Source organism: Drosophila suzukii, chromosome 3 (genome assembly GCF_043229965.1).
Source record: "Drosophila suzukii chromosome 3, CBGP_Dsuzu_IsoJpt1.0, whole genome shotgun sequence".
NCBI classification, from domain to species: Eukaryota; Metazoa; Arthropoda; class Insecta; order Diptera; family Drosophilidae; genus Drosophila; species Drosophila suzukii.
Window position 1 is genome coordinate 64,187,079 of NC_092082.1, and position 24,353 is coordinate 64,211,431.

General features: G+C 41.5%; 6 protein-coding genes and 1 long non-coding RNA gene across 8 annotated transcripts; 5 read left to right on the forward strand and 2 right to left on the reverse strand.

Annotated features, from left to right (window-relative positions):
• The first annotated feature begins 335 nt into the window (after positions 1-335).
• On the forward strand, positions 336-1,565 carry LOC108016003 (protein D3). Its single transcript, XM_036819014.3, has 2 exons — positions 336-585; positions 977-1,565. Exons 1-2 carry the CDS (start codon positions 457-459, stop codon positions 1,454-1,456), a joined length of 609 nt encoding a protein of 202 aa, XP_036674909.2. The 5' UTR covers positions 336-456; the 3' UTR covers positions 1,457-1,565.
• A 1,188-nt stretch (positions 1,566-2,753) lies between these two features.
• Positions 2,754-3,470, reverse strand: SmD2 (small ribonucleoprotein particle protein SmD2). The gene is made up of 2 exons (XM_017082620.4): positions 3,311-3,470; positions 2,754-3,178 (listed from the first exon to the last, which is right to left on the reverse strand). Coding segments are annotated over exons 1-2 (360 nt in total). The 5' UTR covers positions 3,313-3,470; the 3' UTR covers positions 2,754-2,820.
• Positions 3,471-3,727: 257 nt separating this feature from the next.
• Positions 3,728-5,157, forward strand: LOC108016019 (tRNA:m(4)X modification enzyme TRM13 homolog). The gene has a single exon (XM_017082614.4). It carries the CDS (start codon positions 3,815-3,817, stop codon positions 5,141-5,143), a length of 1,329 nt encoding a protein of 442 aa, XP_016938103.2. The 5' UTR covers positions 3,728-3,814; the 3' UTR covers positions 5,144-5,157.
• Positions 5,158-6,350: 1,193 nt separating this feature from the next.
• On the reverse strand, positions 6,351-9,263 carry LOC108016055 (uncharacterized). Its single transcript, XM_017082649.4, has 8 exons — positions 9,100-9,263; positions 7,809-7,868; positions 7,717-7,746; positions 7,428-7,651; positions 7,218-7,371; positions 6,930-7,165; positions 6,714-6,867; positions 6,351-6,660 (listed from the first exon to the last, which is right to left on the reverse strand). The coding sequence occupies exons 2-8, from the start codon at positions 7,855-7,857 to the stop codon at positions 6,548-6,550; spliced, it is 960 nt and encodes a 319-aa protein (XP_016938138.4). The 5' UTR covers positions 7,858-7,868; positions 9,100-9,263; the 3' UTR covers positions 6,351-6,547.
• A 1,048-nt stretch (positions 9,264-10,311) lies between these two features.
• LOC118878057 (uncharacterized) lies at positions 10,312-11,768 on the forward strand. Of its 2 annotated transcripts, XR_010654508.2 has the most exons (4): positions 10,312-10,823; positions 10,905-10,961; positions 11,013-11,164; positions 11,219-11,768. It is a non-coding gene; the product is annotated as an uncharacterized lncRNA (long non-coding RNA). The 2 variants fall into 2 exon arrangements; XR_005014621.3 differs by having other exon boundaries at positions 10,326-10,961.
• A 5,318-nt stretch (positions 11,769-17,086) lies between these two features.
• On the forward strand, positions 17,087-19,606 carry LOC108016005 (neprilysin-1-like). Its single transcript, XM_036822246.3, has 2 exons — positions 17,087-18,482; positions 18,544-19,606. The coding sequence occupies exons 1-2, from the start codon at positions 17,397-17,399 to the stop codon at positions 19,543-19,545; spliced, it is 2,088 nt and encodes a 695-aa protein (XP_036678141.3). The 5' UTR covers positions 17,087-17,396; the 3' UTR covers positions 19,546-19,606.
• A 1,078-nt stretch (positions 19,607-20,684) lies between these two features.
• Positions 20,685-22,525, forward strand: Hr83 (Hormone receptor 83). Its single transcript, XM_017082627.3, has 2 exons — positions 20,685-21,567; positions 22,120-22,525. The coding sequence occupies exons 1-2, from the start codon at positions 20,793-20,795 to the stop codon at positions 22,329-22,331; spliced, it is 987 nt and encodes a 328-aa protein (XP_016938116.3). The 5' UTR covers positions 20,685-20,792; the 3' UTR covers positions 22,332-22,525.
• The last annotated feature ends 1,828 nt before the right edge of the window (positions 22,526-24,353 follow it).

The following is a 24,353-nucleotide window of genomic DNA, read 5'->3' on the forward strand; positions in this document are numbered from 1 at the left end:
GGTATAAAAATTATTGATACATAGTATAAGTAGGGATTGAAGGGATATTCTTTTTATGCTTATTCTTTCCTCTAAAACGAATATACGCATTCTTATATTAGCAAATATTTAAAAAAAATATTTTTCTATAGTTTAGAATTAAGTTATAATGGGTATTTTTTCAATCATGTTTGCCTTAACCAATCACAAAACTTATCAGATAAAATTGTTTAGAATTTGCAGCTGATTGCATTCATTATCTCTGAAGCGTAACTTTAAATAAAGACATCATTAATTGCAGTTCTGGGAATACTTTTTTTCAGCTGTTTGTAAAACAAAAAGCTTTCAGCTTCGCTTTAAAAGTATGGCATCACGGCAAGCTCGTTTCAGTTGCTGACAGACCTTGTTCGGGCGCAGAGGAGATCTCTGTTACTCCAAAGTTTTCTTTTTGTTTTTATCACATATTTTTCTACAAAGATGCTTTTGGTTCTACTGCCGTTGATGAGCTGCTTGCTGGCCGTTCAAGCAAACTCCGTGGAAGAGGTTTTTCGATCCCATGAGGTGGTCCCCGATGTCATTCCCGAACCGCCAAACCAGTTATTAAAGGTGGGGAAACTAACAACTTAAAAAAAGCATTATATCAAATCAATTGAAAAGGAATATTAAATATTACATACATATTGTATACCACGCCTTGGATTCTTGGCATTGATGTTTATATATGTTCAATGTACATATATATTGCAATGACGCGAAAGCTTTAAAGAAAACTAAAAAAAAAACCTCGTCACAACTTTCTGATCAAAGGTCAGATGCAGGAAAACTATTTAGTCCAAGAGTGTCCAGCTTAAGGCGTTTTTTTTTTTGAGGAGTTAACAGATTTAGAGATCACATCGTACACTTTCCTAAAAATCAGCGATGCGAAAAACACAACCTTGAAGCACCAATTAAAAGTTTAAATTAAACAATTAACTTACTAATAACTATCCGATCAAAGGTCACGTACAGCAACAACCTGGTGGCCAAAGATGGAGTGGAGCTTACGCCTACGCAGGTGAAGGATCAGCCGACCGTGGAGTGGGACGCGCAGCCCGGCGACTTCTACACGCTTATTATGACGGATCCCGATGCACCTAGCCGAGCGGAGCCCAAATTCCGCGAGTTTAAGCACTGGGTTCTGGTCAATATCGCCGGCAATGACTTGACCAGCGGTGATGCGATCGCCGAATATATTGGCTCCGGTCCTCCCCAGGGAACGGGTCTGCATCGCTACGTCTTCCTGCTGTACAAACAATCCGGCAAACTGGAATTCGACGAGGAACGTGTGAGCAACAAATCACGAAAGGATCGGCCCAAATTCAGCGCCGCCAAGTTCGCCAAGAAACATCAGCTCGGCAATCCCATCGCCGGAACTTTCTACCAAGCCCAGTACGATGATTATGTGCCTAAACTGCACAAGCAACTTTCGGAAAATTGATGTACTTTTCTATACGTTTTAAGCCAATAAGCAGTCATTTAAAGACTTTACGAAATAAAACACTTTAAATAAAGTACTTCCATACAATTAAAAACAAGGAAGAACGCTATAGTCGAGTACCTCGACTATCAGATACCCGTTACTCAGCTAAATAGAGATATGCAAGTAGCAAAGCGAGATTAAAATGCGCCACCTACCGGCGGTATACAGATTTAAGCGTTATGGGCGTTAGAGTGGGCGTGGCAATCGACCAATCGATAGGTTTTGTCGAGACCAATACATTTCAGCTAAAATTTTTTATCTAGCATAAAAATTGTGGGCGTCACAGGTTTCCGCGGTTTGTGGGCGTTAGAGTGGGCGTGGCATATTCACGTAACAAACTTGCGCTGCGTATAAGGCTACGGAATCTAAATCTGAAATCCCAATTCTCTATCTTTGATAGTTTTCGAGATATCCACGTTCATATTTACGATTTTTTGAAGTTTGTGGGCGGTTTATGGGCGTTAGGGTGGGCGTGGAAATTTTTTTTTGAGTCAATCGATAGGTATTGATGAGAAAATTACATTTCAGCTAAAATTTTTATTCTAGCATCAAAACTGTAGGAGCCACAGTTTTGGGCGGTTTGTAGGGGTTAGAGTGGGCGTGGCACTCTACTGAAACAAACTTGCGCTGCGTAAGAAGCTCAGGAATCTGCACGCCAAATCTCAATAGCCTAGCTCCCTAGTTTCCGAGATCTCAGCGTTCATCCGGACAGACAGACGGACATGGCTAGATCGACTCGGCTAGTGATCCTGATCAAGAATATATATACTTTATGGGGTCGGAAACGCTTCCTTCTGCCTGTTACATACTTTCCGACGAATCTAGTATACCCTTTTACTCTACGAGTAACGGGTATAATAAAAAAAAAAGCTAAGAAGATAAGATGTAACTAAATTTCACAGTTAAAGGTTGGGGAGACCAGTTGACTTTTTATAACATAAAACGAGACGTTCTTAAAATCAACAACTGTGAATTATACTACTATTTACGACAGATAAAAATTTGATTTTTCTCAATATTTGATTTCAATAAGAATAAATAATGAATTGAGAATTTAGACCTTCCTACCCTCTTGTTGAACATAAGTATGTAAAAAAATCCTTACTTTTAAAATATGTATTTTTGACTCAGATGAAGATTGGTTGACCTGGTATACCTATTTTAAAAGTGAGCTTATCCGCATTATAAGACCGTGTCTGAAACTTACAATATTCACACCACAGTCCCACAGGACTGTATTTTCTTGATGAAGTGATTCGGTTTTTAAGTTTATTGATTGTAGTTGGTGGTTATCGGTAACTGTACGCTATGGCTATGGTAGACTATTTTCCGGCCGCCGTGGCCAGGGGGTTTCTGAGTACCAGGATCACGGAGTCTCCGCGCAGGAACATCTTCGATATGAAGCGGTCCTTGTTAACGGGCTTCACCTTCTTCTTGCCCTTTCCCGTGCGCGGCAGCTCCGTCCACATTTCCTTGACGTTTTCCAGGACCATGTTGCAGTGGCGGTCGAAGGCCTTTACCCTGCCCAGGAGCTTCTTGTTGTTGCGGCAGTTGATGAGCACCTGGGTGTTGTTCTTCACGGATTGTGTGAGCACGGACAGCGGCCCGGTGTTGAACTCCTCCTCCTCCTGGCGGGCCAGCTCCTCCGGAGTGAGTTCTGATTTTGGTTTCACAAGAGCCCTGCAGGGAGTACATTTAATAAACATTTACAACTCGCGCGTGGAACCAACAATACAAAATGCCGGCGCACATGTGTAGCTGCCGGTTTTCCCCTTTCCAATTGGTTGGTCACCATTTACTTGGAATACTTACATGACGGACTGTACTTATAGCTTGGTAAATGCAGTATAAAGTCTTTGTATTTCGCTCTTCAGTTCTTTTTTGCGTTTATTTTCAGCAAAAACTTTTCTAGCGCGGCTTCTTCCTTTGCTTGATATCTAGAGATGGCCCGCTAGCGGTGGCACTATCGGCTATTCACGTATGTGGTATATTTCGTTAAAATAACAATTAATTATGACTGCTTTCCACTAGTCCAGTTTTGGGACTTTACGATAAGCCATATACAAGCAAGAATACATATTGGATTGGAATTTAAATACCAATAGAATGGAAATGAATCACAAAATATAAATTGCAAAATTCGAAAGAAAAAAAAGTCGCAAGCGAACGTAGACGCGGAGTTGGTATAAACGGGGATGTTAAAAAAATGTTTAAAAATATATATTTTAGTATTTTCTCACGTTTACAATGGAGGTCACATTGTCTCGCACGAGTTTATTTTTTGATTGAAAAACCAATTTTGTGTGGTTTTATAGAATGGAACCCAAGAAGCCGAAGGTGGCTTCTGATGAAGCGGAGGACCCTTTGCCCACCACCTGCTCCTACTGGGTGCCACGCAAGAAGCGTCGCTGCAAGATGACGGCCAACAAGGGAAGCCCCTTTTGTGGCGCCCATGCCCCACCCACAACTAGCCCCTCAACTTCGGATGAGAAATCTGGCGAAGATTCCTTCCAGGAAAGAATTCCCTGCCCCCTGGATTCCAAACACACCGTCTTCAAACGGAAACTAGCCAAGCACTTGACCATTTGTAATGCAAGGGATCAGGAAACTTCACTGCCCTACATTGTAAAAGGAGTTAATTCTGGAGAAGATTCGGAAAAACATCTAGTGGACCAGGAAAAACTCAACCAAATAAAACTTCATGAACTGTCGGATGAAGAGTTCTACGGTTTGATAGGCAAAGTAAAATATCTGTACGACAAGCACATTGGTTCTAGCATACAGGAAATGCAGTTGGAGCATAAATCTCTGAAAGAGGAACTGAATCGGAAGGACTACGGTCAGGAAACGCTACGCCAGCTCACCCAAGCCTCCAGCTTGCTGGGTATCCTGGAGAAGGACCATCAGCTGATGGAACACACAAGCTACGTGGAATTCGGCGCTGGAAAAGGACAATTGGCCTACTACCTAGCCACCGTTTTGGAAGGACAGCAATTTACTCACTCCCAGGTGATACTTATCGATCGGATGTCTCTTCGCCACAAAAAGGACAATAAGGTTGCCAATAAGGAGCTGGTGCAACGCATCCGGGCGGATATCGCCGATCTAAAGCTCTCCGCTTTGCCCGAGCTGAAGAAAACCGAACGAACGGTGGCTCTCTCGAAGCATCTCTGTGGAGCAGCCACGGATTTAACACTGAGGTGTATCCTGGGTGATGGAAGTGCCTCCACGGACTACGTACTCATCGCTTTGTGTTGTCATCATCGCTGCTCCTGGCAGTCATATGTGGGACGCTCCTTCCTCCAAAAATCTGGGATTGGACCACGGGAGTTCGCTATCCTAACCAAAATGGTCAGTTGGGCGGTTTGTGGCACCGGCTTAAGCCGCGAACGGCGCAAGGCCATGGAAATGACGGAAGATCAGCCCACGGAGACAAACACCCAGCGACTAAGTCGCGAAGAGCGCGAAAAAATCGGTCAGCAGTGCAAGCGGGTGTTGGACTACGGACGACTGGATCACCTGCGATCGCAAGGTTACCACGCAGAGCTGAAGTTCTACGTTTCGAAGGATGTGACTCTGGAGAATGTGGTCCTGCTGGCCAGACCATCGATTTCTAAACAAGAGTGCCAAAATAAATGCAGTTGATTTTAGTAAAACAAGTCGTTTCCCTTGCTCTCAACTCTCAACAGAATTCCCAAAACCGTATATTCTCAAAATATTAGAAAGTAGTAGCTGTCTATATGCATACGTATCATCGCGATTGGAGTGGATCATTTACTCTACGAGTACGGGGTATTTCAAATTGATTTATTTGTTAAAGCTGTTTTAGTACCGGTTACTGCAGTATAAGCGTTTAATGCATTTGTAAAAATAAGGGTAAAGGAAGAGAATCCATGATTCCAAGAATACTCAAGAAATACTTTAATAGACAACCTATTTGCTGACTGTTACAAATTCAAGATACAGACTCAGGATTTACACTGGGAATTTAACAGATAGTTATAGAAAAGTAACGATTACAGATTAAAAATGTATGCTTGATTTTAATAAGCTCTTTTAATGGTTCTAATTATCCAATTAGGTTCCTTGTGTGCTGACAAAAATATATTGCAGATCAGACTGAAACCTTTTGGTCTTTGCTGAAAGACTAGAAAGATTTCGATGCTGGTAAAGTGATCTACCGAGATCTACTTTTTAATTATTTTTTATTTGTTGATATATTGTTTTATTTCAATGTCATTCCTGCCGTTTATCACTCGAGAAATTTGATTCTAAAAGTAATCAATTTAGCATTTGCTGTATTAAGCGATAAGATTCGACCCTCCGCGGATTCCAGTATGAGGATGAGTGTTAGGACGCTTACGGCTTTCTTAAAGCAGAAAACAAAGGTAAAGGCTGTAATATCGTTTGTTGAATATTACCCTACACAATTGGACGATAAGTTATCTGAAATGATTATATTTATGTAAGGTTTTAATTATACCCGTTGCTCGGAGAGTAAGAATCGGTCCGTCGGTATGAACGCTGAAATTTCTCTTGGGATTTGGATTGTAGATTCATGGAGTTCTTGCCCAGCTCAAGTTTTTTTCAGCAGGGTGCCACGTCCACTCTAACGCCCCCATAAAACCCTTCTAGCACCCACATTTTTAAAACTTTTTGAAAAATGTTAATGACAATTAATGTCCAACTACATGCCGAAAATTGTTCAATCCGTACCATTCATTAAAAGCAAAGTTATAAGCAAATAAAGTGTGCAATCTTGGGAACTGACGCTTTGCTACTTGTTGAGTAACAGGTATCTGACGATGGCATCGACTATAGCGTTCTCTCTTGTTTTATTTTTTAAATGGCCAAATGTACGAGTGCAGATTGTTAAATTATATTCTTATATTTTCAGATAAATTTCAAGAAAACTTTCTGATGGATATCTATCAGAGTTCCCGGTTTAGACTATACTAGTTAATGCGCACTTTTAGGGTTAGCTCCCTGTCCAATGAGTTTTTCCTAAAGTTAAGCTTGTCTTGTCTAATTTGTTGTGCAAAGTTTTATTCAACTTTGATTTGTTTTTCCCTTTCGGGATGAATGAAGGTTCTTAACGCATCTCATTGCCTTAGTCAACGCTTTTTTAGCCGGAACAGTAGGCTCTACCTGACCGACGGCATCTAAAATGATAATATGTTATTAAAATAAATACGAAAATAAAATAAAAACTCACTCAATAGCGCTGGAAGAAAATTTTCAAAAATGTTAAGCTTTTTTTTACTTTGGGATCCGTCTAAATTATAATTAAGAATGAGCGCTTCCGAGAATATGTTTCGTATTGATCGACTCATCTTTTGACGGCTCAAAAGCAGTACCATATGCTCTATCTAAAAATACAAGCAAACATTTTTGTCAGTTTTATATAATAATTCTAGAACGATAAACTTACATATCTATCGCAATTCCCCTTGTTTATTTTTTCATCTATCTCCGACAGCTCATCATCTGATTTTATAGGGAAATATTCGAATATTTCCAATTTTCGAGACGTTTTTACCTTGACCTTTACCTCTAGGGCTGGCCCTTCGGATTTCCTTTTGCCTGCGTGAAGAGTTTTCACGCATCTCATTGCCTTCGACAACGCTCTCTCAGCGGATTCAGAAGGGTTTACCTGACCAATGGCAACTAAAATGTTAATTTGTTAATAAAATAAATACAACAATTTACTAAAACATACGCAAAAGCGCGCGAACAAAATGCTCAAAAGATTTAAGCCTTTTCTTGTGTTGGGCTCCCTCCAAATTGTAACTTAGAATTATATCATCCGAAAATATGTTTCGTATTGATCGACTCATCTTTTCCTGGCTCAAGAGCCGTACCATATGCTTTATCTAAAAATAAAACAAAATAGTTTGCAATTCAAAAAATTATAGAATGTAAAACATACATATCTATCACCACGCCCCTGGTTAATTTTTTCGTCAATTTCCGATAGCTCCTCGTCGGACTTTAAAGGGAAATAATCATCCATTTTATCATGTATCTCGGGCTCCACCTGTGTCGTCTGTTCAACGTACTCCGTAAGCGTCCCAACAGCCTTAGTGAGCATCTCAACAGCATCCTTCACGCCACGAAGTTCAGATACAGCCGAATTAAGGTCGTTCTGGATTTCTTTGAGCAGGTACATAAACATACAATAATGTATACCTATTAAACACATAACTAACAAAACTTACCATTAACTTTGTCAAACAACGAATTATTCTCTGAAAACATAAATATAAATGGAGTTACCAAGAAAAAAACAAAATAAAATTTCAATACTCACGGCTCTTTACTTGGTCCGCGCATAAATAGTCTGGGGTTGGCCCACTCATACTCAAAAAATCTATAAAGTAAAAAAAAATTAAAACAATAAAAAAAGATATAAGGATATAAGGATATAGATGGCCGATCAGCACACGCTTTTACCCTGATCAAGGTATGAAAGGTACTGAAAGTTTTAAATTGCTAGCTTGCAAACGGAATTGAAACAGAAGAACACTTATACTTATAGGGTCGGCATCGTCTACTTCACTGTGTTCAAAACTTCAGACCAAAATTATAATAATACTATATATAATTATAAATTGCTTTGTATATGAAATACATATTTAAATAAGTATTAGATCATTTAGAAAAATGATTAAGATTCGAAAAAATGCGACGGAGTTACATCGGGACCTTCGTTTCGTGTTGGGTAGATTGCTGTCACGATATTTTAAAGTCGCATATAACGATCGTATGTGTCGCATCATCAGATCAGATTAAAACTTTTGAATTTCTTAAAATTAAGTGTAAACCTAAAGTTTTTGCTTTTTTAAAATTCTAAAAAGTAGATTTTTGTCGAGTCCTTTTTCACCACGGAGGTCAACTAAGAAAATAGTGAAAAAATACCAGAAAGATACCGCTAACAAATTTAAAGTGTCGAAATTCAATCGAAGTATTCCTGAATGAGAATAGAAACTGCGGAAAGGATATCTTAAGTCGACGCCCGAATTCAGACAGCATTAATAATATTTTATGTACATACGAGTATAAACTTCAATGTCTACTCCATAGACAAAAGGTCCCCGGAAAAAATTCCGCGTTAGCATGTTTTAACTAGATTTCTCATCTACATCCCAAACATAAGTCTCACTGAATTTCTGGTGTTTGTTGACAATATCTTATCGCAAACTCTTTGTTAGTTAAAAACTTGTAAGCATATTTTCTTACCATTAATTGGGTTTATTTATAATTATTTTTGTTTTTTAGTTGTCAACAAGAACACTAACCCCAGTTTGGCGTACCTCAATTTATTCAGATCTGAATGGTTAGTATTTTTAGAAAATACAGGCACATTTTGGCCTGTTCGCTTTACACACCCTTCCTTAACTGCAAAATACGGCATGTTTTTGAATCTGTATGTGGGACTGCCATATTTAAAATTGCCAGTTATCCCGCCTTTTGAAAAAGTACCAAGCAATCGAGTTTTTGTTACTCTAAACCTGTGTCAGGGGTCTCAATTCGGCGCCCAACAGACTAGCGTCATCCCCCATGGTTTCTGCAGACCAGCTTGCTAAAAACGAAGAACTCACCCGATTAAAGTGGAATAGCCACAAGATCACGCGCGCTTAACTGTGCAGTCGTAACAATCCGATTTTAACAACACCTTTGTTGGCAGTTAAGGAGAAAAACCCAACCGGTCTTGCTTGCAACAATATTTACAACGGCATGGCGTCCCGCACAATCAGCTGATTATCAAACATCTGTTGGCGAATCGGTGTTGGAAAACGTCATTGAGGCCTATTAAAGCGCCATCTGGCGGATTTTTCGATAGACAGCACTCCCGCAAGTAACGTCATCGTTAATCGGTGGTGTTATCACATCCCAAAACAATTGCCGCGCTGATTTGAAATCACAAAACCCAATAGTTAAAGAATTTTGTAAATTTTAATAATATACAAGGAAGAACGCTATAGTCGAGTACCTCGACTATCAGATACCCGTTACTCAGATAATGGGACCAAAAGGAAATGGAGATATGCAAGCAGAAAGCGAGATTGAAATGCGCCACCTACCGGCGGTAGACAGATTTAAGCGTTATGGGCGTTAGAGTGGGCGTGGCAAACTTTTTTTTGGGTCAATCGATAGGTATTGACAAGACTAATACATTTCAGTTAAAATTTTCTATCTAGCATCAAAACTGTAGGAGTTACAGTTTTGGGCGGTTTGTGGGCGTTAGAGTGGGCGTGGCAGTCTACTGAAACAAACTTGCGCTGCGTAAGAAGCTCAGGAATCTGTACGCCAAATCTCAATAGCCTAGCTCTCATAGTTTCCGAGATCTCAGCGTTCATCCGGACAGACAGACGGACAGACGGACAGTCGGACAGACGGACATGGCTAGATCGACTCGGCTAGTGATCCTGATCAAGAATATATGTATATACTTTATGGGGTCGGAAACGCTTCCTTCTGCCTGTTACATACTTTCCGACGAATCTAGTATACCCTTTTACTCTACGAGTAACGGGTATAAAAACACACTAACATGGAAGAATTACATATTATATGCATAAAATGATTTCGTTGGTGAACACCCAGTCTGCTTAAATGAATACCAATGTTTTTTATATCGAATTTTTTTTATGAATACCAAAGTGGGGCAGAAGCGCATTTTGAATTTACTAAGAGCCAACTCTTACTTCAGTGACTCTTCTTCTATAAATTATATACTCTATTCACACAGAAACACGCTACCAAATTTTCGCTTCAGCGACTTTTTCCTCCATAAGAAATACAGGTCTAGGGTAGAGATGGGAAAAAGTCGCTAAAACTCGCTGAAGTGGAAAATGGGACCGCACACGCAAATCGATTCTGTATTCGCGTGTTTTTACTCAGTGTTTTTTACGAGTTTGGGTGATTTTTGTATTTATTGTACTGTTTGATCGATGTATCACTCGTTATGATAGGAACATCACTGCAGATTTTAAATTCTGCGGCTATGTATTGCAGTTTTCTTCGCACGCTCTTCTGTTGCATTTCGTTACTGCGTGTACTTGCGATCACAGTGACTCTTTGGACCGCGGGTCAATTGGAACTAAATGAAGCGAAGATTATTGATTTCGATTCGGCAGACATGTATTAACAAGTGAATAGTCATGCTGTTATGCAGCTAAAGATTGTGGTCAGTGGATGTCCTTTAAACCAGTATTGCAATCAGGATTTATTACCCGTCACCACAATGACTATAGTCATGTGCAATTAAAGGAGATAATGGGAAATTGATTATCATTGATCAGTGACTAACATTTTTGTGTATGTATGTATTGGGAAAGTCGTGCAGTTTGTATTGCGCAGTAGGCTTACTCGACAACAAGAAATGATAATAAATTAACTTTAGATATGGATCAAATATTAAAAGATTTTAAGTACGAAAAACTAAAAGAGTGCTTTCAAGGTACGATTTATTATTATTATTATTTTAATTATATCTTGTATTTTTTATTAGATGGGAAGAGATTTTAAACTTAAATATCCAGATATCATCGTCAATTTGGTCGACGTTTCGAAAAAGGTTTCTGAAGCTAGCTCGAGGAAGAGTAAAAGAAAACTACAGCCTTGAAATACTCAACGAGTTAAAAAAGGATTCAATCGACGACGGTAAGGTTTCCTACTCTGTTTAGGTCTGTCAAATTTATAAGTACTTGCTTACAGATCAACTTAATATTGAAACTCTAACAATTTTGCATGCCGTCCTTAAACGAACAGCTCGTAAGATGGTTACAAAGGCTAATAATAAGAAAATCGGCGTGATGGTAACAATTCAAGATTCCCGTCAAAGTTTTTACGCACAGTTTGCATCAGCCGCCGAGTTACAAACTGCCATAAATGAAAAGATTGAATCACAGTTCAAACTTAAAGAATTTCTACAGCCCATTATTTGTGGAATTGGTCCAAGCGCATTGGAATCAACTGAATTTTTTGTTTATTATGCCGTAGTGTCGTTTATTATATTGATTATAAGTTTACAAATATTTTAATCGCAATTGAAACTTGCTTCAAACTTTTTTTTGTTCTTGATCTTAAATATCCCGACTCGTGTAAGCTAGTTGTTTTTTCAAGAATATTTCATTAACTTGAAGTCATTAGATAGTGAAATACATAACTCGGTTAAGTCATTAATAAATGACTTAAAATAAAAAACACTGTACATGTGAGCATGCCATTTTTGAATAAACATTTTTTGTTCTCCTAACCTCAAACACTTTGAATTTTGCGACTTCTTTTTATATTTTTTCCTAAAACTTATCTTAAACATTTTATCAAAATGGAAATAATATGTAAGTCGTGACATAGCCGAAAAATTAGCTTCGAAAGCTTAAATTTGTTTTACGACTATGTTAAAAAAAAAAAACATGTCCATTCCCTAATTGTAACCAAAGCTTCACTAGTCATAAAATCCTAATAAAACATATGATAAACGATCTACAAAAAACAAGACAATGACAGATCTCTGTATTTATTTTCACAATTTGTACTTAATTTTTAAGGCACGTTTGCTGGCCCAACTCTTAGGCCGTAAGATGCCTAAAATGTAGGCATCCTTATAATTTTAGGCAGTCAATTGCCTAAAATTTAGTCCGAAAATTCCACCAACTTTTAGGCGTAAGATGCCTAAAATGAAGGCTTCGGGTTTTTCTTATATTATTAGGCAACAGATTACCTAAAATCTAGGCCAAAAATTGTCCACATTTTAGGCCTAAAGTTTTAGATCATGGAGTCCTAAATTTTAAGCCATACATGGACTTAGCTCCAGATTTAGGCAAATTTTACCTAAATTCTAGGCCATTTTTGGGCATTTTAGGTCATTTTTTATTCTGGGTGTAGATTCGTCGGAAAGTATATAACAGACAGAAGAAAGCGTTTCCGACCCCATAAAGTATATATATTCTTAATCAGGATCACCAGCCGAGTCGATCTAGCAATGTCCGTCTCTCCGGATGAACGCTGAGATCTCGGAAACTATAAGAGCTAGGCTATTGAGATTTAGCATGCAGATTCCGGATCTTCTTACGCAGCGCAAGTTTGTTTCAGAAATGTGCCACGCCCACTCTTACGTCCACGAAAATTTTAACTAACTGTATTGTTCTCATCAATACCTATCGATTGACCAAAAAAGTTAGGCACGCTGACTCTAACGCCCATTACAGCTAAATCTGTCTACCGCCCACATTTCAATCTCGCTTTGCTGCTTTCATATCTCCATTTCCATTTTGTCCTTTCAGCTGAGTAACGGGTATCTGATAGTCGAGGTACTCGACTTCAGCGTTCTTTCTTGTTAGCGGTCGTAAGATCGCAAAGTGCTTGTGGATATTTTCCGTTAAAGATGATAGCGACATCGTCTGCGTATGCCACTACCTTACAGCCTCCTCCAGAATCCGCAGTAGATTATTTACTGCGATATTTCACAGAAGGGGTGATAGTACACCTTCTTGCGGGGTGCCTCTGTTCACTAGTCTAGTCTGGGTTGAGGTCCCTAGTGTGGCTGTGACCATTCTGCTTATCAGCAATTTATGGATCAACCCCACCATTGGCGGCTCAACCCCTAGTTCTGTGATAGATTTTGTTATAGCTATGGGAAGCACGTTATTGAAGGCTCCCTCTATGTCAAGAAAGGCGATCAATGTGTGTTCCTGTGCCTCTGATTTTGTGTCGGGTCGATAGTGGCTCTTATGTGTAGGCTTATCATTCTTTCAAAGCTCTTTAGCAGGAATGATGTAAGGCTTATTGGCCTAAAATCCTTTGCTGTGGTGTGGGTGGCCTTCCCTGCCTTGGGAATGAAAACCACTTTCGTTTCTCGGCATGCGGTTGGTAGTTCTCCTACCACCAGGATGGTGTGGAAGATTTTTCTTAGCCAGTTTATAGCTAGTTGTCCTGCTAGTTGGATATGTGCCGGTGCTATTCCGTCCGACCCGGCGATTTGTATGGTTTGAAACTCTGAATGGACCATTTCAAGTTGCGGTCTGATAGGAGGAGATCTAATTTGATTCCTTCTCCGGCACTTCTTTCTGGAAGATGATCTGTGTGTTGGCTTCCTGGAAAGTGAGCGTCTAGGAGCAGGTCCGAAGACTCTTTACTGGAGTCTGACCATGATCCATTTGCCTTCTAAAGATAGCCCAAGGGCGCGGCTGTCTTAGAGAGTGTTTTCCTTAGTCGGCATCAGTCGTTTTTTCTATATTAGAGCAGAAGGTCTGCCATGCAGTTCGTTTCGATCTTCTAATGACCTTTTTGTAAGAGGCTAGTTCATGCTTGCAGTTCTGCCAGTTAGTGTCCTCATTTCCCGCCTTTGCTCTGTTAAACAGGCCTCTGCAGTTGGTTCTGAGGATTGGTAATTGTTGGGCCCACCAGGGGGGTTTTTTCCTCCCCCTTGGTTTCCCTGTGGGGCATGTAACTTTGAAGGCAGTGTTGCATGCTTCTGTGAATTTATCTACTGTTCTGTCCAGCTCCTGTGGGTCTGTAATGCTTTCAGGCGGTTCCATGGGGATATTCGTCAGAACTTCTGTGTACCTGTGCCAGTCGGCTCGTCTGGGGTTAGCGAAACTGACCGGCAAGGGCGAATCATAATCGGTGGAGTAGCCGTCCTCCGGTCCACCGGGTGCCTCCAACTCCTCAGCAAGCACCTGCTCGGCTGGGTTGCCGGTAGAGCTTCCAGTATGTATATGGCACTAAAACCGAAGTTCAGCACTCCTCGAGGAGTCTCGATTAGAGCAACCGAGTCCTTATTTAGGACCAACACCGCCTGGTTTACATCCCCTTCATGCTTCTCCACCTTGACGACTTTCCAGTCTTTCGTGGGGAGGTGCGGGTTGCATTCCTGCTGCATGTAGAGGATGTCCTCCGGCGTCTTGATCGCCGCTGTGATCCAAATCCGAGCTCGGAGCCTACTGGGGACGTCACACCAGTCTAGTGCGACAATGTTCGCCCCTTCGAGGACCTCGCCGAGCTTGCTCATCGCCTGCTTGTATAGGTCAGCAGACCGCTGGATCTTGGGTCTCTTTGTCGATGGTCCGGGTAGATCTAGGGATCGCTGCCTTTTCGCCTGAGCCCCTTCTTGGGTAGGCTTATCCTGCCCGTAGTTAGGAAGCACCTAAGTTCTTAGCCTCCAAAAGAAAAACGAAAATTTTGGAAAAGTGGCGATTTATTTCTCAACATAATCTCCTTTTAGCTCGATACACTTGACCCAGCGATGCTCCAACTTCTTTAACCCGCCTGAAACCCGCCGCGACGACCTCCTCATTCGACGCAAATTTCTGCCCAGTGAGTGACTTTTTCAAGTTTGGAAACACAAAGAACTCACACGGGGCCAAATCTCGAGAATATGGTGGATGGGGTAGCAGTTCGTAGACCAATTCGACCGGTGCGTTGTCATGATGGAAGAGCACTTTTTTCTTCGCCAAATGGGGCCGTATTTTCTGCAATTCGGCGGCGAATCGTCCCAATAATTCGGCATAGTACAGCCCTGTGACCGTTTTGCCCTTCTCCAGGTAGTCGATGTAGATCACACCTTTTGAATCCCAAAAAACGGTGACCATCACCATTCCGGCCGATGGGACAGTCTTCGCCTTCTTCGGAGCAGGTTCGCCTGGTGAAGTCCACTGTTTCGACTGTTCCTTGGTCTCTGGTGTGTACCAGACGTCGACGGTCACGAAACGACGCAGAAACTCCTTCGGATTGCTCTTAAACACTGCTCTGAAGTGTTCTCACGGTTGCGTTTGTTGTCCGGAGTGAGCGAACGCGGCACCCATCGCGCCGACAACTTTCTCATGCCCAAAATTTCATGCAGGACATGACCCACGCGGTCTTTTGACATGCCTCAGCTATCTCGCGTATCTGCGGTCTGCCAATACGGGATCGTGGATTTTTGTCACGTTATCCTCCGTGGTAGCCGTTTTCGTGGCACCTGGGCGTGGCTCATCAAAAACCGACGTGGGACCACGTTGAAACTCGTTAAACCCATTTTTGACGGTCGCCATCGAAGGAGAATTGTCACCGTACACAGCATCCAAGCGCTCTTTGATTTCGCTGCGCGATTTCCCTTCCAAAAAAAAAATCGAGTCACAGACCGATATTGCTCTTTCTCCATTTTTCTAAAATCCGCGGACACGTCCGATTCCACACGCAGTCAAAACAAAACTACGAGTCCGATTCGGCTGAAATTTCGACAGTAGCCGTCTACGAGAATGTACTACACGATAGTAAATTTCTCTTGCGATAGTGACGCCATCGGGCGGTGAGGCTAAGTACTTATCGGACTGCCCTCGTACGTTCTTTAGCCGTTCAGGCGAAGGCAGAGTCTGGGCGGCAGTGTATGTGTATGTATCCCCATCATCCCCAGTTTGGGATCGGCCGTTTTGGGACGGAGCTGGTGCGAATGTTGGAGCCAGTGTTCAACGTTTCCGTTGGTTTTTTGAGAGCTCCCGTCTCTGTGTTTTGCTTTTCGATTATTTTTTTGTCCACACTTGGTCCCACGAGTTTCGAAGAAGGGGAAAGGTCCGCCCGGACAGAGATCCGCGATGCCCGGGTAAGGCGACAGTTAGAACAGGGGGTCGCCATATCCCTGTATTACATCGTAGTCCGGCCCGGAGTGAGATGTTGATTGGGAGGGGAGGTGGGTAGGTGATGTGTTGGGTATGGGTTTGTGTAAAGCAACTATTTAGATGCGGCTGAACAATTCGCATCGTCGGTGTTGCTTCGTTGCAGGCTTCCCACTGGCTGTCCGGGACTGTTTATTTACTGGGGCTTCCGACCACGATTCCTTGTTTGACTTCTCCCACCAGCTTATTCACAGTTGGCCTGCGACCCGCTCGGTTGCCCCAGCTAGGCGGCTTTGGAACAATCTCACAAGTTCCTCAGTCCAAGGAGTACTCGGCTTAAGACCTCAAAACATTTTAGAATAGTAGATACTTGAATTAAATAATTATATCGAGTTTATAGTGTTACTCGTTACTCGTAGAGTATACTATATTCGTCGGAAGTATGTAACAGGCATAAGGAAGCGTTTCCGACCCTACAGTGATGAGGATCAGAACGCAAGTCGAACTAGCCATGTCCGTATGCCCTACTGTCTGTCCGTGTGATCGCTGAGATCTCAAAAACTACAAAGGTTAGAAGGTTGGGATTTGGCATGTCGATTTTTAACCTTTTGCGCAAGTTTACGCCCACTCTAACGCCTATAACGCTGAAGCCTGTCTAGCGCCTACATTAGTGAAGATTTTGGAAAAAAGTAAAGCGGTTTTGTTTTGATTATAATTATCAAAGCAAATAAAGTGTGCACTCTTGGGATCAGTCGCTTTGCTGCTTGCATATCTCCATCTCCCTCGCCCTGCCCTTAGCGGAGTAACGAGTATTTGATAGTCGATGGCATCGACTATAGCGTTATCTTTGGTTTTTAAATTGGAGTAACAGGTATCTTAAAGCAGAGGTATTCGACTTTATTTTGAAAAGTTTTGAACTAATAGTCTTCTTTCTCTAATGGTTTAGATGATATAAGAGTATTGACACGAAGTATTCCTTTGAGTCAAATTGCATTTAAAAAATTTCTCAAAAGTAAAACCAGAAAAGGCCTGCAAACTTTTTTTGTGTTTGTCTAGTTAAAAAGGGTTTCCATCCACTAAATATTTAATTTGGAGAGAGCAATTGCATGGTGAATATATTATATTCAACTCTTGAGTGCTTATCTCGCCCAAATATTCATCAATAAATGGTTAAGACTTTAGAAAGCAGACAGTTCAAAATTGTGATTTGAATCAAGAAGTCGAAGCAAGTCTAAGTTTTTCATACGGAAATATTTAAGGCCCCTAAGTCGCTGATAAGAGTGACATTAGTCAAAAACATGTTTTTCTGTTCGATAAGCTTGAGAGCCACCGGATTATGTGGATCTCTGATATTTTTCTTTCTACTGGAGTTTTTCGCGAAAGCAAACGCCAGAACGGTAAATCTTACCAACTACCTACAGTCCCATGCAGATCTCATGAAGTCCTACATGAACTTGAGTGTAGCACCCTGTGACAACTTCTACGAGTACGCCTGTGGAAACTATCGAAACATGAAACCGGACCGATACTCCACCGGAAAGCGCGCTTCTGCGAAGGACATTACCTACACACTAGATGACATCACGGAAAAACTTTTGGGTATGTCGGACCTGGCGGAGTCTCTCAACGTTTCCAGCGAGCTGAGGGTTACCCAACGATTCTACAATGCCTGTCTGGGGGCAGATCTCTATCCGTTTCCTGCTGCCGATCCAAACTACTTAAGGCTTATCAGGTCGATCGGAGGCTTTCCCGCCGTCGATGGTGCTGCCTGGAATGCCTCCAACTTTAACTGGCTTAATATGAGCGCCCACCTTTCCAATTACGGGGCATCAGGTTTAACTCGCGAAAAGATACACGAAGAGTATCCTTTTCCGTTTCAATTGGTAAACCCGTTACTGGGTTTTGACTCCATCGTTCAAAAGGACAGCATCGACAGCAACTCTTCCCACGTCTACCGACTTAACGAGAAGCGTATGCGCGGATACTTAAGTTCCTTTCAACTGCCGGAGGACAAAATTGCGGAAGTGGTCGACGGGGTTTTTGCTTTCTGGCGCGAGGCTCTGGTGGCTGCAGAAAAAAAAGAACATGATGAAGAGACGTGCCCAAAGTTCGACTCTACTAACTACATGGACATCGCCTGGAACTATAGTTTATACGATGATATGTGTGATTCCAACTTAGTGTTGTGTGATATGTGTGATTCCTACTTAGTGGAGATCGATAAGGTGTGTGCCCGCCACCCTGAGGCTGCGGCCAATTATATGTCCATGAAACTGCTCTACCATTTCGATGCCAAGCTAAGTGAAGCCAAGTACCAAAAAGATTATTGTACAACGACTCTGCGGACTTTCATGCCTTTCCTCTTCAACAAAATCTACATGGCGGTAAGTCTCGTAGTCGTAATATACAATTGATTTTGATCCTTCAAAATGGTTTTGCTTACAGGAGTACTTCACCGAGGAAAAACGGTTGGAAGTGTCTGAAATTGTACAGGAACTGCGGAAGGGACTCCGAAGGTCGCTTCAGGAAGCCGATTGGTTGGACTCGGAGACTCGAGAAAAGGCACTTCTCAAGGAATCCAAAATTCAATCTGTCATCGGCTCCGTGGAGGACAGCTTGCGTACTGACGGTCTGATTCGGGAGATCAACCGTCTTGAAATAATCGACGATAGTTATGCTGCGACCAATATTAACTTGTACCGCCTCAGAGTCGACATGAATCGATTCAGCACCCGCCACTCTGAGGAACTGTCCGAAGAGGCCCTGCCACAGATGGTTCTGCTGGCGATGCAGGTGCAAGCTTTTTATCATCCCTTTGAAAATTCTATTTATGTACTGGCTGGCATTCTAGAGCCACCAATTTACCACCATTCTTGGCCGATCTCCCTGAAACTCGGCACCTTGGGCTACGTGATTGGCCACGAACTCACCCACGGCTTCGACACCCAAGGCTCAAATTTCGATGCCGATGGAAAAATTCTGTCTTGGTGGTCGGAGAATTCGGAACTGGGCTTTAAGAAACGCACTGAGTGCTTTGTGAAAGCTTTCAGTAAGTATCTTATACCGGAGATCGATCGCCATGTCGATGGAAAGAAAACGGTGGACGAGAACATTGCCGACAGTGGCGGATTGAAACAGGCTCTGGAGGCCTACCGCATCCACATGAAGCAACTGCTGGAGGATCCTAAGCAGGACAGGATCAACGAGCAGTTACCGGGTCTTGACCTCTTGCCAGAGCAACTCTTCTTCCTGGGCTTCGCTCAGATGTTTTGCTCGGATTACAAGGAGGAGCATTTATGGGACTTGCTGGATAATGAAATAAATCACACTATCGAGAAGTACCGCGTACTGGGAACCTTATCGAATATCGAAGAATTCTTCCAGGCCTTCAACTGTCCCGTTGGAAGTGGTATGCGCGTTGTTGCTGAAACTTGTCACATGTGGTAATCTTTAAGCATACATATCATTATAAAATTTAAAATTTTAATACACATTGTGAGCTATAACCATTTGCATGTTTATTGTCTGTAGTTATTTATTTTATTTTTGAAAGCCTATGTTGAGTTGGATGACGTAGGAGTGGGCAATATGGAAATTCTCAGGTGCAGCAAGCACGTCAGTTGTTGCAACTTCAGTGCAAGTTCGATTGGGCTAATGTGGCTTTCGAGGATCTTCATGCGATGACTGTCTTCTGTATTTCTTTCCCGTTCCAATTTGTATTGATTACCCTTCTGGGTGACAAAATTAGCTTACTGCAGACTGGTAAAATTAATATGTTCAGTTACTGAGCCCACCATCTACCTTCACCTTTCGAGAGCGTTTCGCCCCGTCCTGAAAAGTGACGGGATTAGCCTATATGATGTGAATGAACTATCTACAATATGTATTAGGAACCTTAGCTCAGAATTAACTAAAAGCTGTGACTAACAGATAACGTTTAATTAAATAGTTTGTCGATTCGGCCAAGGAATTGCAGGAATATAGTCCAGGAAGACTTACAAACCCAACCCTATTCTATTCTCCACCCACGAACGTCTTCGGTGTTTACCCGAAATGTCAGTACAAAAGGACCTCAGCGCGGACACTTCAAGTGGCAAGCGCGCGTCCAATCACAGAGCATAACAATAATTGTTTACAAATTGTTAACACGCTCCGGAATAGCAGTAGATGATTGTCACTTTTGACGCGCCACGCCCCCTGCCAGAACGTCTCGGACAAACAAAAATCCTCGAATCACGCTTTGGCACAATGCTGTCCTACACTAGAGGAAATATATAATAATGCAGCTCAATAATATTTGTATCTTAAATACTTATAAAAACCCTTTGTAAAATTTTACATTACATGCAGTTAAATTTAAATTTTAGGTCTTAACAACCACTTGTATAATTATGTATTTAAGATACAAATGGAAATGGATTTAAGAGTCCTTCTATATTCGATCTGTGGTTCCGGAGTCTAGTGTTACATAAGGATGCATGGAATAATGACCCTTTTGTTACGTTTTGTATTTATAAGGAAACATTAAGCAATTGTGGCTTTGGAAATGATTGTCATAAGACTGTCGTATGAAAAGAGATATCGATCCCGCAATTCATAAAAAGTTCTGTAAATTACATGAATATATTCCCTTACTTTGATATTAAAACATACTACATTTCGATCAAAAGAATATAAAATTATAAAATTTACAAATGCTTTTTTTAAAGAGGCATTTGTTTTTTTTTTGTGTAGCTGGTTTGCATATCATTTGTGGGTATCGGGCGACCAGGTCGCATATAAAACCGCCAATATCCAGAAGGACCCGATTCAGTCCGTCGCGACTCTCATTGGCGGCGGTGACCATGTCGAGCTTCAGTGACTGCGCAGTGTGTGGCGATCAGAGTTCCGGGAAGCACTACGGCGTGGCCTGCTGCGATGGGTGTTCGTGCTTCTTCAAGCGGAGCGTGAGGCGAGGCAGTAGCTACGCCTGCATCGCCCTCGCCGGAAACTGTGTGGTGGACAAGGCGAGGAGGAACTGGTGCCCCTCCTGCCGCTTTCAGCGATGTCTGGCCGTGGGGATGAACGCCGCCGCTGTTCAGGAGGAGCGCGGTCCGCGCAACCAGCAGATCGCTCCCTACCGGAACGCCAGGAGACATCCGCCGCAGTCCGTGCCAGTGCCATGCCCACCGCCCCATTCCCAGGCGCTGCACTTCCAGATTCTCGCCCAGATCCTCATCACATGCCTGCGACAGGCGAAGACCAACGAGCAGTTCGCGCTCCTGGATCGCTGCCAACAGGACGCCATCCTGCAAGTGGTGTGGAGCGAGATCTTTGTCCTGCGAGCCTCCCACTGGTCCCTGGACATCAGCGCCATGATCGAGGGCTGCGGCGATGAGCAGCTCAAGCGCCTCATCTTCGAGGCCCATCTGCTGAAGGCCGACGTGCTGGAACTAAATTTCCTAGAGTCCCTGATATTGTGCAGAAAAGGTAAGATTCGGACGACTAGCATATAAATTTGGTTAAAAAACAATGTCCCAGAAAGGAAAATTATTTAAATAAAAAATGTTCGAACCAGGAACTGTAATCATGTTTTTTTAGTTAGTATAAAAAGTAGTGAGAGTCGCACCTAAAAAATGTAGTGACCAACTTTTTTTTGAAATACTTGACCAAATTTTGAAAGTTTGAGTTCAAACCAAATTTCAATTTCGAATTCAATAAAGGGGACGGAGTGGGCGTTCGCGAAAAACGAATGTGTACTACAATCTCAATATTATTTTTGTAATACCTTAAATGGGTACCTTTTACAATTTCTTCAGGGCGTAGACGGTGCATGTTGGTGTGTTTAAAATTAAAAAAAGTTCGAAAATATACATTTTACTATAGTCTCAATATTATTTTTTTTAAGAATGTAAGTTTGTATTTATACAGTTAATCTTTCTTATTAATTTAAATCCTACAAAATTGAGTCATGTGAAATATTTCAATATTGGTGACTTAAGACTAAGCCCAAATTTCTTTTATTGTTTATATTATTTTCAGAACTGGCTATCAGTACGGAGTACGCCGTTATCCTGGGAGGTCACTCGAACGCCGCCCTGGTTTCTCTAGCACGTTACACTCTTCAGCAATCCAATTATTTGCGGTTTGGCCAACTCCTCCTCGGTCTGAGGCAGCTCTGCCTAAAACGCTTCGACTGCGCTTTATCCTGTATGTTTCGCACTGTGGTTAGAGACATATTAAAAACACTTTAAGCATAAGTTACATATATTGAACACTTTTTTATACCTCCGTTATTCGTATATTAGGAGGGTGTTATTAAGGACTTCAAGGTTATTTAATGTAAGAGTGTAAGGGAACACTATATTCCAATGCCCGAATATAAGATATATATTACGCTTCTAACCACGCTCAAAAAAGAATACCTTCGATTCGTGAAAAATCGATGCTTACTTTTTTTATCTACTGGGTGCGACGCCACTGACCATTTGTGACCAATTAGGGTCATAACTTTGTAGCTAATGGTCTGATATGAAACAAAATCATTTAATCATATGCGGTTTTTGGTCTTCAAGGACATAACAAACTTGTGCCGAGCAAGAACCTCAAGAATCCGTATGCCTAATTCAAGCTTTTATAGGTTCCTTTTCATACGCACTGTTGTCTTTAATTAAGTATATTATTATTATAAAGGTGGCTACGAATTTCCTCTAGTTTTCTATCCAAGAAAATCTCAGGGGTTTCGACTCATTTTTGTTCATTTCGGCGAGATCAAAAGTTAATGAGTACTTCCCCTGATACCAACATTGCTGGAAAATGTGTTTTTGCTATTTAAATTTGTTTAAAGAGCAAAGGGTCTTTAACCATCTTTTACAGACTTTTCGAGCTTTAGTGGAAACCAGAGCACACCTGAACATTTTTTTTAAAGAACCACTCCCACTTTGGAAATGTTTCCGAGCCTTCTGAGCGAACACGTTAACCTTTCAAGCCATCAGTTTTCTTCAAATTTGCCCTTCAGCTACCCTTCTTGTAACGGCCTCAATTGAAATGGCAGACTCTACAGGTTCTATTTACATTTACGACAATTCAACCTACGAAATCTGGACAATGTAAATTATGAATGTCAAGTCACAGGACCTACAGCCATGCTCAGGTAAATAGAACAAATGAGAAAAAACAATTTGGTCAATTGTTTACTTGGAAAATTGCAACTATAATGCAATGTTCTCGTAAAGTTCTCTTAAATTGGAGAAAAAGGGCACGAATACTGGGAAAACCCTTTGTCTTCCCGGACATTATAAATGAAATAAATAATAAATGTGGTCTATGTTTATAAGAGATAGGCTATTTGGCATTCAGATTCCTGAACTTCTTGCGCAGCGCATTTTTGTTTCAGCAGGGTGCCACGTCCACTCTAACGCCCACAAACCTCCCAAACCTGTGGCTCCTACAGTTTTGATGCTAAAATAAAAATGTTAACTGAAATGTATTGTTCTCATCAATCGTGACCCAACGCCCACTTTAACGCCCACAAGCCGCTCACAAACTTCAAACAAGGAAGATCGCTATAGTAGAGTACCTCGACTATCAGATACCCGTCACTCAGCTAAGGGGACCAAAGGGAAATGGAGATATGCAAGCAGCAAAGCGAGAATGCGCCACCTACCCGTGGTCTCAATATATGGTTATGTTGGTGGTAGACAGATTTAAGCGTTATGCGCGTTAGAGTGGGCGTGGGAGACTTTTTTTTGGGTCAATCGATAGGTATTGACGAGACTAAAACATTTCAGTTAAAATTTTGTATCTAGCATGAAAATTCTGGGCGCATATTGGCATATTCGCGTAGCAAACTTGCGCTGTGCTCAAGGCTACGAAATCTAAATTTGAAATCCCAATTCTCCATCTTTGATATTTTCCGAGATATCCGCTCTCCTATTTACGATTTCTTTAAGTTTGTGGGCGTTAAAGTGGGCGTGGAAAACTTTTTTTTGGATCAATCGATAGGTATTGATAAGAACAATTTTACATTAGAAAGGGGTTCCAAGGAAAGTGCCCCGAGGAAAGAACTATTAAGGGAATCGAAAAGTTCAGTGCTCAATAAAAAGAAAGAGCAAAACATCTTTTTTTAAAGTGAATAGTGAGAACAAATTTATTTATACCTAATAATGTTTCCAATTTAATATACATATGTAGAAATGCTTAAAAAGGACTAGGCACGTAATGAAGGAGCACACCACAGGGATTAATACAGGTCCCTTATTAGATCATTAGGCCTT

Coding starts and splice junctions, on each gene's coding strand:
- LOC108016003 (XM_036819014.3), top strand. CDS start 457: ATGCTTTTGGTTCTACTGCCGTTGATGAGCTGCTTGCTGGCCGTTCAA. Junction 586..976: donor CGCCAAACCAGTTATTAAAG/GTGGGGAAACTA, acceptor ATCCGATCAAAG/GTCACGTACAGCAACAACCT.
- LOC108016019 (XM_017082614.4), top strand. CDS start 3,815: ATGGAACCCAAGAAGCCGAAGGTGGCTTCTGATGAAGCGGAGGACCCT.
- LOC108016055 (XM_017082649.4), bottom strand. CDS start 7,857: ATGAGTGGGCCAACCCCAGACTATTTATGCGCGGACCAAGTAAAGAGC. Junction 7,372..7,427: donor AGGGGCGTGGTGATAGATAT/GTATGTTTTACA, acceptor TTTTATTTTTAG/ATAAAGCATATGGTACGGCT. Junction 6,868..6,929: donor AGGGGAATTGCGATAGATAT/GTAAGTTTATCG, acceptor TTGTATTTTTAG/ATAGAGCATATGGTACTGCT.
- LOC108016005 (XM_036822246.3), top strand. CDS start 17,397: ATGTTTTTCTGTTCGATAAGCTTGAGAGCCACCGGATTATGTGGATCT. Junction 18,483..18,543: donor TCAACAAAATCTACATGGCG/GTAAGTCTCGTA, acceptor TTTTGCTTACAG/GAGTACTTCACCGAGGAAAA.
- Hr83 (XM_017082627.3), top strand. CDS start 20,793: ATGCTTTTTTTAAAGAGGCATTTGTTTTTTTTTTGTGTAGCTGGTTTG. Junction 21,568..22,119: donor CCTGATATTGTGCAGAAAAG/GTAAGATTCGGA, acceptor TATTATTTTCAG/AACTGGCTATCAGTACGGAG.